The sequence below is a fragment of the Brassica napus genome, chromosome C4, assembly GCF_020379485.1.
Source record: "Brassica napus cultivar Da-Ae chromosome C4, Da-Ae, whole genome shotgun sequence".
Classification (NCBI taxonomy): domain Eukaryota; kingdom Viridiplantae; phylum Streptophyta; class Magnoliopsida; order Brassicales; family Brassicaceae; genus Brassica; species Brassica napus.
This window is the reverse complement of record NC_063447.1, coordinates 51186113-51199496: the sequence shown is the minus strand read 5'-3', so window position 1 is coordinate 51199496 and position 13384 is coordinate 51186113. Positions and strand designations below refer to the sequence as shown.

Here is a 13384-nt window from a genome sequence, read left to right as displayed (position 1 = left end):
CCCATCCTAAATTTTATTAAACCAAATGAAATTAACCATACTAATTGAACTAACGAAACTTCATTAAAAATATAAAATCCTCTTAAATAAGTTAGTTTTTAACAAAAACTAGCACTAATAACAAAATGTCCCAAACATATTGAATTTATGATTTAGATTTTCAGTACTATAATTATTACACTTATTTTTATAACTAATTTTTTGGAGATATATATATATATATATATTGGAATATGTTTTTAGAAAAATATCATTTAAATCACCAAACTTCAAAGCTGATTAAAAAAATGCATGAACTTTCTCGTGGACCATTTAAAACCTCAATTTATAATGATGTTTTGAAAATGGCTTAGTCAAAATATGTTAAAGGTTAAAACGGTTAGTTAAGATAAATTTAAATGATTCACGAAAAAAATTATGTTATTTTCAACCAAATTTGGAAGTTGATGATTTAACTTTTTTTTTTTTTAGCAGGGGTTACGTTCAATACTAAAAATTTTGTATATCTAGATTCAGTTTTGTACTTTTAATTTTGAATCGGTTCTTAGGGTGCGGATATTTTGCGCATAATTATTACGGTATTTAACAAAAATTACAGAAATTTCAAGTAAACATAAAAAAAAAAAACGATTTGATTATTCAATGATATAATTTTGGTTTTCACCTAATAAATACCTAGACGAATATAGACGTCTCTCCTTCCCTCTCGTATGCCCTTTGCGTCTCCATCTCTCTCTCTCTCTCTCTCTCTCTCTCTCTCTCTCATCCTCCTAAGAACCAGTCAAAATTGATTGTAACCTCCTCGTCCTTCTCTCTTTGACTCCTCTTTGAAATTCTAGTCATCGATTTAGGGCTTCCGAGCTTTTCTCGCCACTTCCCCCCTTCTTCTTTCGGTTTCCTTTTCCGTCTCCAGTTTTCGAAATTTGAATCCCCTTTCCTAATTAGATTTCGAAATCATCATGATCTCTGCTTTGATCGGATCTTAAAAGATATATATAATAATTATCTTCGTAGATAGCTAGCTATATAGATATATTTTGTGGTTGGATCGGCTTAGGGTTTACCATCATGGTGGGAACTCAAGCTCTTAAAAGCTATGGAATCACGAAGCCGCTTTCTGTTTCTGGTCCTTCCGCGGCTGATTTGAAGCGTAATTTGGAGCTGGAGAAGGTAATCAATCTCCTTTTCTGCATTTTGCTGTGCTGATTTTGACTTACGGTTTTGCTGATTTTGTTTTGGTATCCGAAGTTTCTGGTTGATGAGGGGCTGTACGAGAGCAAGGAGGAAACCATGCGGAGAGAGGAAGTTCTTGGACGCATTGATCAGGTTCAAAATTGGCTCAACCTTTGCATAATTGTGCGTCAGTTTCATATTTGTTTGCTGTTTTAAGCTCTTATCTTTACAATTCATGTATAGATTGTAAAAGAGTGGGTGAAAGAGTTGACTCATCGGAGGGGATATTCAGATCTGATGATGGAGGACGCTAACGCTCTCATTTTCACTTTTGGATCTTACCGCCTTGGTGTAAGTTGCAACTCTTTGTGATCTGTTTCCCTAAACGTTATGGTTTTTTAGCCTGATTTTTATTTTAATTGAACTTGCAGGTGCACGGACCTGGGGCTGATATTGATACTTTATGTGTTGGCCCATCTTATGTCAACCGAGAGGTGACACTTTGTACGCATCTTTTACTGATGCGTATTGTTTTAAGTTTTCTAACGGGTTTATTCTTGCAGGAGGATTTCTTCATCATCTTGCGTGATATATTGGCTGAGATGGAAGAAGTTACTGACCTTCAACCTGTTACCGATGCCCATGTCCCTGTCATGAAATTTAAGTTCCAAGGAATATCGATTGATCTTCTCTATGCTAGCATATCACTTCTTGTTGTGCCACAGGTAATTTCAGTCTAGCCTCTTTCTGTTTCCGCTCAAACTTAGGGGTGATTAGTTTGGTGGTTTTCGTGCTTCTGTTGCGTGTTAATGGTCACATATAGTGTCATACTCTTCGGCCTAGGTCTGAGATATAAAAGAAACTTATTTTCGGAAAATTTTGGCCTTAGTAAACACTTAGATGTTGGGTTGCCATTTTTTGAACCTTCAGGCATGATTTATACATGTACTAAGCTGAATTCTCGCCAAAGTTTATATTTTTCTTGCTGAGTCAGATCCCTTGTTTCTAACAGGATCTGGATATCTCAAACTCTTCTGTGCTTTCTGATGTTGATGAGCAAACTGTCCGCAGTCTCAATGGTTGTAGGGTTGCTGATCAAATTCTTAAACTCGTTCCAAATTTTGAGGTAAGATAAGTTGAATGTCAGTTTTTTTGGTAAATAGACTAAGACATTTTGTAAGCCAGATATTTATTTACAAATGTAGCACTTCCGGACAACATTAAGATGCATGAAGTACTGGGCTAAGAGGCGTGGGGTCTATTCAAATGTAATGTGTTTTCTTTCTGAACGTTACATCTGTTGACAAAAAATGTTCAAGCTCTTGACATCTATCTCTATTATTTTGAGCAGGTTACTGGATTTCTTGGTGGCGTAAACTGGGCGCTTCTGGTTGCACGCCTGTGCCAGCTTTATCCAAATGCTATTCCTAGTATGTTGGTTTCTCGATTCTTTAGAGTGTATACACAATGGCGTTGGCCGAATCCAGTCATGCTTTGTGCAATAGAAGAGGATGAGCTTGGGATTCCTGTCTGGGATCCACGAAAGTATCACCGTGACCGCTATCATCTTATGCCAATAATAACTCCTGCTTACCCATGCATGAATTCTAGTTACAATGTCTCTCAAAGCACTCTTCGTGTTATGATGGAGCAATTCCAGTATGGTAACAAGATCTGTCAGGTGAGAGAGCCGATTTTGTTTATGAACAGTATCCTCTGATCCTGTTGCTAAGCACCATTTTGTCTGCAGGATATTGAGTTAAACAAACAACACTGGAGTTCCTTATTTGAGCAATATATGTTCTTCGAGGCATATAAAAATTACCTTCAGGTTGATGTACTAGCAGCAGATGCAGAAGATTTATTGGCTTGGAAGGGTTGGGTGGAGTCAAGGTTCCGGCAGCTGACCTTGAAGGTATATAGACTTTAGGAGTACTCCTTTAGTGTCTTCAATAACTGAAGGGTTTGTGTTCTCATTTTTTATCCAATAATGCAGATAGAACGAGACACAAATGGGATGTTAATGTGCCATCCTCAACCAAATGAGTATGTGGACACTTCCAAGCAGTTTCGACATTGTGCATTTTTCATGGGCTTGCAAAGGGCAGAAGGAGTTGGTGGCCAAGAGTGTCAACAGTTTGATATACGTGGAACCGTTGATGAGTTCAGGCAAGACGTAAACATGTATATGTTTTGGAAACCTGGGATGGACGTATTTGTTTCTCATGTTCGTAGACGGCAGCTTCCACCTTTTGTTTTTCCAGACGGATATAAAAGGTTTCGGCAATCCAAGCACCAGAATCAACTAGGCGGGGAAGCTGGTGAGCCGGTTGAATCTTTATCCGCCAATGTTGAGAGACATGCCAAGAGAAAAAACGATAATGAATTGATGGATACAAGACCAGAGAAACCTGAGAAGCGTGCATCTGTTAGTCCACCTAGTGTAGATGTAGTTTCTCCTGAATGTAGTGCTATCACAACTGGTGGCACTCCACCGATTGGCATTGTTTCAGGTCCTAGAGCCGAATGCTTAGTAACTAGTGATATTGGTTGCTCCATCCCTAATGTGGAAGTTGAGGCTGAAAAATTGATCAATAACAGCACTGAAATTATAAATGTTTCTCAAAATGAGCATAACTCTGGTAGCAAGCAAAACGTGGAAGTGGATAATAGGTCTCTAGTTCAAGGCTGCCGTGATCCTAGTGTTGTGGTAACATGTGAAGGTGGGCAGAATAAAGAAAAAGGTCGTGTTGTGGGCTCTGAATCCATCAATGACACTGACAAGCAACGTCTTCCAAGGAGACCAAATCTGAAAGAGGATGTTGATAGAGTTGAGAGGGAATCCATGTTAGGAGAAATTGCTGATGGTGTTTTGCAGAATGGATTATGTGGGCGGAACCTTGATCATGAGGTGAGTTTTCTTATCCGATGATTATAGTATTAAATTCGTAACAAATTGGGAAAAAATGTCTTGAACGTACTAGTCTTTGTCTTCATGGGTCCTTGGATTGTTACAGGGTTTTTTGGCTGCTGCAAGTTTGGATTCATCTGGGGAACATAGAAACTTGCATTCAGATGGATTGTTTAAAAGTGGTTTGTCAGAAGAACTTCAGGTTTTTTATCCTAACTCTTGTCATTTGGCATTAGGTTTATTCTCCTGTAGAGTTTCCGCGCTTGGTAGCTTGTTTAAGCTTTATTATCTAGGGTTTTATGTTTGATAGATTGTGTATGTCACCACCCAGTGCATGACATGTTGAAGGGTGATCCTCATCGTGCTTTTGTTTTAGAATAAATAAACATATGATGTACTAGCTTAAAATAGAATGCTGTGCATCCTAACTAGTGCATATATATGTCATTGACAGATCCCTTACTTCCATGCTTTATTATGTTATGTAGCATTTACTTGAAAACTTTATATATTTTTTCACTGCTCTACTTGCTTATAAATTTCCTTTTCTCGTGTCTTAGACAAATAATTTACTCATGGGGATGGGGAGGCCGGAAGACGGAGCTAGGTCAGAATCTTTGCAGAATTCACTGATGAGGCATGTACTTTTGCAACCCAATGTTAATTTATGCAAATCATGATCTCTTTATGCTCTTGTTTTTGGTGTTTTCTTGCTACTTTTTTGTAGCAGCAACAGGTTGGGCTTGAAGTCGATAGTGTGAGAGTCTCAGCAATCGTAATGAGAGCCTGCAAATAAAGAAAAGGATAAAGACCAAAAAACAAAAAAATAAATAAGAAGAATCAGAGCAACTAACTGTTGCTTTGGTGGATTGGTCTACAGCTTCCAGAGTTCGACACTCATTGGTAAGCACACCTAAATTTGAAAAAAAGAAAAGCTTAAAAAGGAGGAAAAAATGATTTAAAAAAATCCAAAAAGATGGAAGGATAAAAAAAAGGAAAAAAAAAAAAGAGAACTTTCAAAAGATTTTGTTGTTTGGTGGGATATGGGCGAGTATCCAAACACTGGGGTGAGCGAGCTTGAATAACTGTGTTTGGGACGTAAAGGCCATGCCTTGTTCAGTGCTCCAGAAGGAGGTGTGAAGCTTGGTGCTGGTCCATTGCTTTTTGTCTGAGAATTGCAAAATGCAGAGAAGAGAATCAGTGAGGTCGCCATGAAAGAAGGCAAGTGAGGTGTATCTGTTTGCCTTTTTGCAGGGTATTTCAGATTCTTCTTTTATGTATTTTGTATGCTTTCAATGTTATATTGTTTTCTGCATGAAAACTGTCTGTTGCTACTCGCTTCTTTCATGATAGGCACATTCCTAATCACCATTTGTCATCTCAATGTCCTTATGCGACTACAAATGATTTGTTGTGCACCTGTCAACTTATTCATTTGTGGACGCTGGCACTGTGTCTTTGGTTTTAGAATGTTCGAAACAAACCTACGCTTAGGATATATATATAGAACCTATTGTATGACCCTCGGAGTCTACTTAGTACACCCACCAAAGTGTTGCATCAAAATTCAATTGAAAACAACTATTTCAGTATCTGTTATTCCCTTGTGGTTGGATTGAGCGGTCTTCAAGCCGAGCAACACATATTGGGTTCCTCACTCGACAGAACCTTTGTAAACCAAAAGAACCCAAATCCTATAATGTTATTGGGTCGGAACCAAGGCTTGGATTTTAGGAATCGGATACGATCGTTGTTTACCTCAGTTCCCTCTCTTCTCAATCAATCCATCTCTATCCATCGAACAATGGCGTCGTCCCACTGCACGATGAGAGGTGCTGTTGGAGTACTCCTCCTCCGATTCTCCAATGGCGTCGTCTCTTCCAGATCCATTCTCAACTCCGGAAACCATCATCGTCGTCTTCTTCTCACCATCCCCAACTCTCTCTCGTCTCTCTCCTCAATCTCCACTCACACTACTTCCAACTCCACACATGAGCAGAAGAACTGCACCAATCGTCAAGTCAGAAAGATTTGGATATCTTCTCCTCTTTGTATGGGTCGTCGCTCTTCCAAAATCGCTGGCCGAAAGGTCCGTCTTCAGAGTTCCAATTTTGAATGATTACACAAATGCTTTACTACTGAATCCTGATTGTAAATAGTTTCAGGAATAATCAGTTTAGAAGTTGTTTCTAGAGCTTGTAATCGTTGACGCCCACCACTTGTTTGATGAAATGTCTTTAAGTAGGTTCATATCATAGGTGTTGTACAAAATTAAGATCGTGTCTTATCGAATTACTGCAAAACGCAACAAGAAAGCTCCTTTTGAGACAGAGGTTGTGTTTTAGAAACTTGAAACTTGAAGTTTGTGGTGAGTACAGGGGGCTCAAGATTCAAAGAAGGCGAAGCTATACTGTAGGATTGGCAAGGAGGTTGTTTCTGCGTAAGTGTCTTTAACCCTTTTTCTGCATCTTTCTGTGTTTAGTTTGTTTGGTTCAAGTCAACTTCTTGTGTGTGAGTTTATGACAAAGCGGATCATTTGTTTTTTTTTTCTTTTTTTTTTATCATCATTCAGTGTCAGGAAAGGGGGTCCAAACCCAGTGTCCAATACAGTTCTAGCTACCATCCTTGAGAAAGCAAAAGACCTGGATGTACCCAAGGACATTGTGGAGCGTAATATTAAAAGGGCTTCTGAGAAGGGTCAACAAGACTTTATCGAGAAGATCTATGAGGTTTACGTCAACTCTAGTTTTTATGTTTTCAAGTGGGTCCAATTATAATTTTTGATGACTCTGAAATAAACCCTTTTTTTTAGGTATATGGGTATGGTGGAGTTAGTATGGTAGTCGAGGTCTTAACAGACAAAATTAATCGTTCAGTGGCAGCTGTTAGATCAGTTGTTAAGGATTACGGAGGCAAAATGGCTGATTCAGGATCTGTCATGTTTAAGTTTAGACGAGTTAGGGTCGTCAACATAAAGGTCACCGAGGCTGACAAAGACCAGCTCTTTATTATTGCTCTAGATGCTGGAGCTGAGGATGTTATTGATCCCCCTAGTTATGAAGATGATACTGATGAAGATAGGGAAGAACGGTATACACTTTTACTGTCACTGTTTTGTTTCTTCGAGATGATTCTCACAAGTACATTTTTGTAATGTTTTGTTTTGTTTTGTTTTGTTTCATCTGTTTCTCGTCTCTCAGGTACTACAAAATTGTAACTTCTAATGAGAACTACTCAACAGTGTTGTCCAAGCTACGTGATGAAGGAGTGAACTTTGAGCCTGACAATGGCTCTGAACTTCTCCCTCTGACTACAGTTGAGGTAGCGAACCTTTGCTCTGTTCTGTTTCTTCTGTGCCATAACCTTTTCCTCATGTCTAATACTGATAGATTTACACCCCCAAGATATGATCCCTTGGACTTCCATTTAAACTTGTCTTTCCCTCAAATAGAAGTCACTCTTATCATTATTCATCAGTTCATTCGCTGGGAAAATGTGATTACTGGGGTTGTTGCAGGTGGATGATGAGGCCATGGAACTGAACAAAGAGCTTATGCAGAAACTACTTGAACTTGATGATGTTGACGCTGTTTATATCGACCAGAAATGAACAATACATTACAGGAAGTTTCACTTCAGGTCAATCTCAGGAACTGGTTTTTGTTCAAGTCTGCATATATTGTGAAGAAGGAACGATGATGGTTCTGGAACACACTTACGCTTCACTTCTTCTAGTTTCCATTTTGAAGCTACAAAATCAGAGATGTTACCTTGTAATTCTTAATAATTTTTCTCTTGATCATAGACTGTTAGACAATTTATTTATAATCATCACCACAGCAATATTTGTTGGGTTTACTGTTGTATGTACTAGGCAAAGAACCCGTGCGATGTCGCACGGTAACTCATTTATAAAAATAGATATTTCATATTTTATAAGATAATCTTTTATAAAAAACTGTTTGCAATTTTTTGTAAAGAAATAAATGTGTTACAAAAATAAGTTATCTTTTATAATGAGAAGATACGACTCTTTAAAATTAAATAATTGTAGAAACATACTTATTGGAATATTTCAATTATTTTTAAACTAATTTATTTTACAATGAAAAGACACCGCTCTTAATACTTATTGGTAATCAAGTGCAGCCATTTGAGATGAATGGTTTCGGCAAAAATCAAGATCAGAGGATTCGAGTATGGTTTCTTTCCGGACCTGAGTTAGTTATGATAATGGAATCAATTGAAGATTACAAGTTTTGAAATAATTGCAGAAAAAATGAAGTGACTAACTTACCACATTTGGAAAAGCGTCTGTTAAAGCCTTCATCCGCCTATCACCACCGTAGATTTCTCCAGCAGCTATGTATATTTGAACGTTACGGTCAATACCCAAGGCGGTCAGCGTGAGAGCAGTTTCCTCTAGAGTTAAAGGGCAAAGGCCTTCTTTCCTCTTCTCCTCAGAGTTAATGACTTTCTCTTTCCACCATGGATGAGCATATCTACCAACAAAGATGCATTTACATGAATATATCTATCAGAGTTTGAACAATAAAAGCAAGGCTAGATTTTTATTTTGATTTCTCGTACCTCATTCTTGTTAGTTCTTCTTCTTCCTCGGGGTTGCAACCATGTGAGCAACCGGAAAACGCTAACATATTCTTGTTCAGTTTGGTGTTTGTAGATTAGTGAAAATTTAATTTGAAAAATGAATAGGAGAGACTGTTGATAGATTTTTTAAAACTTATTTGAATAGTCGCAACCCTTCGATCTGAATAGTAGCATTTTTCTAATACTCATAATTTATCACTTTTTAAAAGATACTTATGAATAATCACAACTTTTAGATAATTTTTAGAAGGACACAACCTTACAACATAGAATTTTTAGAAAAGACACAAGCCTCTACACATATTTTTCAAAAGACATAACCTTTCAACATAACTGAAGTTCACAACCTTAAAAATTAATTGGAAATGACACAACCTTACAACATAGAACTTTTAGAAAAGACACAACCCTCTACACTTTTTTTTCAAAAGACACAACCTTTCAACATAACTGAAGTTCACAACCTTATGAATTAATTGGAAAAGACACAATCTTACAACATAGAACTTTTAGAAAAGACACAACCCTTTACACATCTTTTATAAAAGACACAACCTTTCAACATAAGTGAATTCACAACCTTTAGAATTAATTGGGATTGCTATTATTAGTAGATAGGTTAAGCTATACATCAACTATGAGCCTAATGCAAGCTGTGCAGGAACTCGAACTAATCATGAAAAGTTCACATAGCTTTCTCTGTAGTCACTCTAACAGATGGAATGGCTCCTTACAAAGCTTTAGCTTCATATGAGGTTATACTAACACAGACCAAGTTCAGTCTCCCCACCTATTTACCGTTTTGCGTTGGAACTAAGAAAATCACTAACACAAAATAGTCTTTATATTCTCACCTTTTGCTCATCTTCTGGTATCTCCCTCTTAGTTTAAATTTGTTAAAAAAAAAACTAGGTAAATAAAACTTGAAAAAAGCAAAAAGATTGAGAGAAAATTTTATTTGCACAAATATCCATTTTTGAGTTTTCAATTGATTTTGTGAATATATATCCCTATTTCTAGTAGGCCTGGAATTATTATCCGGGATTCGAGATTCGATCCGAGATCCGCTCCGATCCGATTCGAAATTTAGAATATCCGGATGGTCCGAATCCGAATCCGGATAGTGAAATGGCAGATCCGGCGAATCCGGATCCGAATCCGGGTAATGGGAATATATAACGTCGGATATCCGAGATCCGTAACTGTTGTTATTCACGTGTATTCATTTGTTTCCGAGTAATTAAAACCCAATATAATACGGCCCATTTTGTAACTTGCAATGCAATCACTGTATGTAAAGTCCAGTTTGAAGATTTAATAAAACAAAATAACTCAGAAAAACTCAGCCCAATAATCATAAAATATCTCAATCTCTCGTATTCTCTCTCACGAATAAAAAAACCTAAATCCCTAAGACTTACAGTCTTTTTTTTTTTTTTTTTTCCATCAGGTTTATATTATTAAAAGCAAATGGGCCACGCCCAGATACAACAGAAACACCAAAGGCCCAAACATAAACGAGCTACAACATACGGCCGAAGCTCCAAACAACTTAGACGGCCCCTCGGCCCAACCTTACAAAACCGGACGATCAAGGCCCATAAGAGAAACAAGGAAGCAGAGGAAAAGACACGTGGGATGATCTACACCATTCAGACCGGCATGCGTTTCTCCGCCTCAACTTGCCCTTCATCGACTCCGGAAGAAACCGGAAGAGATCGCCGGAACGCTCGTTTCGCCGGAGCTCAGATACCGTCAGAGCCTCCGCCGAAACCACCTAATTTCCTTGCTTTTACATCATGTCGGAGGTCTTTCTCAAACCATCGAGATCTCCCCCGACACAACCAAACTTCCAACCATTAGAGAAATCATCGTTCTACCCGCACTGTCAACACGCGGAAGAGATCAATCGAAACACGAGATCATCTCCGCCTTTGAACCGCTTAAAACCCTAGACGCGCGCATCGAGAACCACCTAATTGTTGACTTGACCGACTTCACCTCGGCGGAGAGCTTCATCATCAAAACGAGAACTCCTCCGCCCTGACCCAGAACCACCTAGACAGTTACCACTTCTAGCTTCGCACTAAACGAACAATAGTAACCTTGACCCAAAAGCTTCGGGTTTCTCATCGGCAGCGCGGATCTATGAAAGCATCCGCACTCCGTCACCAAACCAGCGAAGGTAAATCTAAGGAAGACTACCTTCCCTTGAACCGGCGTCGGCGGAGCTGAAGGAGCCTCCACCCCTTGGAGAAAAACCGGCGACGACGGATCTGTGGTAGCCTCCATCTCCCGGAACCACAACTCGAACATGCAATCCGATCTTCTCACGCCACGGCCTCCACGCGAGCGCGTCGTCCCTCCAAGCGAGCGCGTCGTCCCTCCAAGCGAGGAAACCACCTTGGATGATAGCTCCAATCCAGAGCTCCGACGAGGCACTAAGGTCAGCTCAGCGACGTCTCTTCCGATTCAATCCCTCTCATGCTCCTCTCTCTCCTCGCCGAATTCCTCAGCCGTCTCCGCTCTTTCCTCCTCCCTCCCTGCGATTCCGCTTCTAATCTCTCCCTCGACGACGGCTCCATGATAGCCTCGGGAGTCACCAACATAATCGTCCTCGCCGATCAGCTGAGCCTTTCGGAAACGCTCCAGGTGATCATCTCCAAGCACGGAGACATCACCGCCTCCTCGAAGCTCCAGTCCAACGTGACGAGGTCGTACTACCTCGAATCCCTAGCCGCCGTGGTGATGGAGCTGAGGACGTCGGGGCTGAAGGATCTGACGAAAACGAGAGTGGCGGAGATGGCGGCGGTGGTGAAAGACATGGAGTCGGTGAAGATCGAGGTGTCGTGGCTGAAGAAGGCGGTGGCGGAGCTGGGGGAGGCGGTGGAGTACGCGGGGGAGTACGAGGCAGCGAAGGCGGAGAGGGAGGCGTGCGAGAGCAAAGGGTTTTGCTATCTATGACCAACTTTAGACTTACAGTCTTTACTTTGACATCTTTCAATCCCTAAATTGGTAAATCCGACGACTTACTTCCTTGTGTAGTTGTCTTTTGTTACCGACTTTCTAATCTTTTAACACATCTAAGTCACTGTAGTGTTGTAAGGTAACTTCTTTCTCTTTTCATTCAAATCTGCTTCTTGTTAGTTCGGGTGATCCACTTAACATGAGTGTTTTTTTCTGATTTTATTTTAGTGCTCAATTGCTCATGTATTTAAAATAAACTCATTTTTCTTTGTAGAGATGGAATCTACAGAAAATGATGCTACAAAATCCACGGCAAGTTGTGGTGTACCTGCTGAAAGCTCTAATCCAGAAACTCAAAAAAAAAAACACATCAAAAGCATGGTTGCATTTTAAGAAGTCTGATGAAGTTTATGGGATGGCTAAGTGTATGCATTGTTCACAATTGATTAGTTGTAGAACTGCTACGGGTTCCACAACTAGTGCAATGTTAAAACATATACAGTGCTGCAAAATGTTACGTCCTGAAGTCTCTGATGCTGAAGTAGATGGTAAAAAGTTGAAACAGTCAACTTTACATCACCAGAGTGTATTAGATGGGAGTTCAGGGAGTAAGATACCATCTTTCTTGGCTTTCAGCCAGCCTGCGACTCGTAAGGCATTAGTAGAAATGGTTATTATGGATGAGTTGCCTTTTAGATTTGTTGAACGTAATAAGGGTTTTAAACGATTTATGAGTGTTGCTCAACCTCGTTTTGCAATCCCTTGTCGTAAAACAAATAGCTAAAGATTGTTTGGTGATTTTTGAGGAAGAAAAGAGCAAGCTTAGAAAATTCTTAGCTACATGTGCTTAACAGCTCATTATATGGATGAAAGTTGGAAGCTACACAAAAGAAATCATCAAATCATGCTGGCTAAACACTTGGTAAAATGGTTGAAAAGTGTTTGGTTTTTTGGGGAATTAGTAAAGTGTTCACCATTACAGTAGACAACGCTAGCTCCAACGATCTCGCAACAAAGTAGTTGAAAAGAAAGTTGACTTCATGGGGAACGAGTGTTTTGGATGCTGAGCTTCTTCATATGCGCTGCGGTGCCCATATTTTGGGTTTGATTGTGAGAGATGGTCTTAAGGACGAGCATCATACAGTTTTAAAAGTCCGATCAGCTGTCAAGTATGTTCGATCTTCTCCTAATAGACTGAAGAGGTTTAAAGAGTGTTTGGAGCTTCAAAAGGTTGAATGCAAAGCTGGTCTGTGCTTAGATGTTGAAACAAGATGGAACTCAACTTTTCTGATGTTGCAATCTGCTGTGAAACTGAAGATAGGATTTGATATGCTAGAGCTAGAAGATGATAAGTATGTGTCAGAAGTTGTGAAAATTCGTGGAGCTACTACACCTAGCGATGCTGATTTGGTGTTATATTAGTGCGTTGTCGTCTATCTTATGATGCTACTCTGAACATTTCTAGATCTAAATACGTGACTGGTAGGTAATACGTATATGAAAGAGAGTTTTGGAGTGGGATGGATGATAATCAAGATGGACAATATGGAGGATGGATACAAGAGAGCTATTGGCTAAGAAGATGAAAATCAAGTTCTATAAGTATTGGGGAAATTTCAACAATACAAATATGTTGATTTATGTTGCTGCAGCTCTTGATCCCCGGTACAAAATGAGATGGGTGAAGTGGATGATTGAAGAAACTTATCCAGCACCTTGTTT

At 39.3% G+C, this 13384-nt stretch overlaps 3 protein-coding genes across 7 annotated transcripts; 2 read left to right on the top strand and 1 right to left on the bottom strand.

Moving 5' to 3' along the window:
• Nucleotides 1-716: 716 nt before the first annotated feature.
• Nucleotides 717-5468, top strand: LOC106400868 (nuclear poly(A) polymerase 2-like). 5 transcript variants are annotated; one of them, XM_013841266.3, is made up of 13 exons: nt 718-1170; nt 1249-1326; nt 1417-1524; nt 1605-1667; nt 1737-1898; nt 2186-2299; nt 2379-2441; nt 2525-2854; nt 2924-3088; nt 3170-4084; nt 4191-4286; nt 4645-4691; nt 4815-5468. In XM_013841266.3, the coding sequence occupies exons 1-13, from the start codon at nt 1069-1071 to the stop codon at nt 4843-4845; spliced, it is 2274 nt and encodes a 757-aa protein (XP_013696720.2). In that variant the 5' UTR covers nt 718-1068; the 3' UTR covers nt 4846-5468. The 5 variants fall into 5 exon arrangements, with proteins under 5 accessions (XP_013696716.2, XP_013696720.2, XP_013696719.2 ...); XM_013841265.3 differs by having other exon boundaries at nt 4812-5468; XM_013841263.3 differs by having other exon boundaries at nt 4645-4721; nt 4812-5468.
• A 147-nt stretch (nt 5469-5615) lies between these two features.
• LOC106400870 (probable transcriptional regulatory protein At2g25830) lies at nt 5616-7942 on the top strand. The gene is made up of 6 exons (XM_013841267.3): nt 5616-6173; nt 6463-6524; nt 6657-6813; nt 6897-7174; nt 7285-7405; nt 7602-7942. The coding sequence occupies exons 1-6, from the start codon at nt 5784-5786 to the stop codon at nt 7692-7694; spliced, it is 1101 nt and encodes a 366-aa protein (XP_013696721.2). The 5' UTR covers nt 5616-5783; the 3' UTR covers nt 7695-7942.
• On the bottom strand, nt 7768-9349 carry LOC106398201 (rhamnogalacturonan I rhamnosyltransferase 1-like). Its single transcript, XM_013838791.3, has 3 exons — nt 8675-9349; nt 8382-8586; nt 7768-8300 (listed from the first exon to the last, which is right to left on the bottom strand). Exons 1-3 carry the CDS (start codon nt 8740-8742, stop codon nt 8214-8216), a joined length of 360 nt encoding a protein of 119 aa, XP_013694245.2. The 5' UTR covers nt 8743-9349; the 3' UTR covers nt 7768-8213.
• Between the last annotated feature and the right edge of the window lie 4035 nt (nt 9350-13384).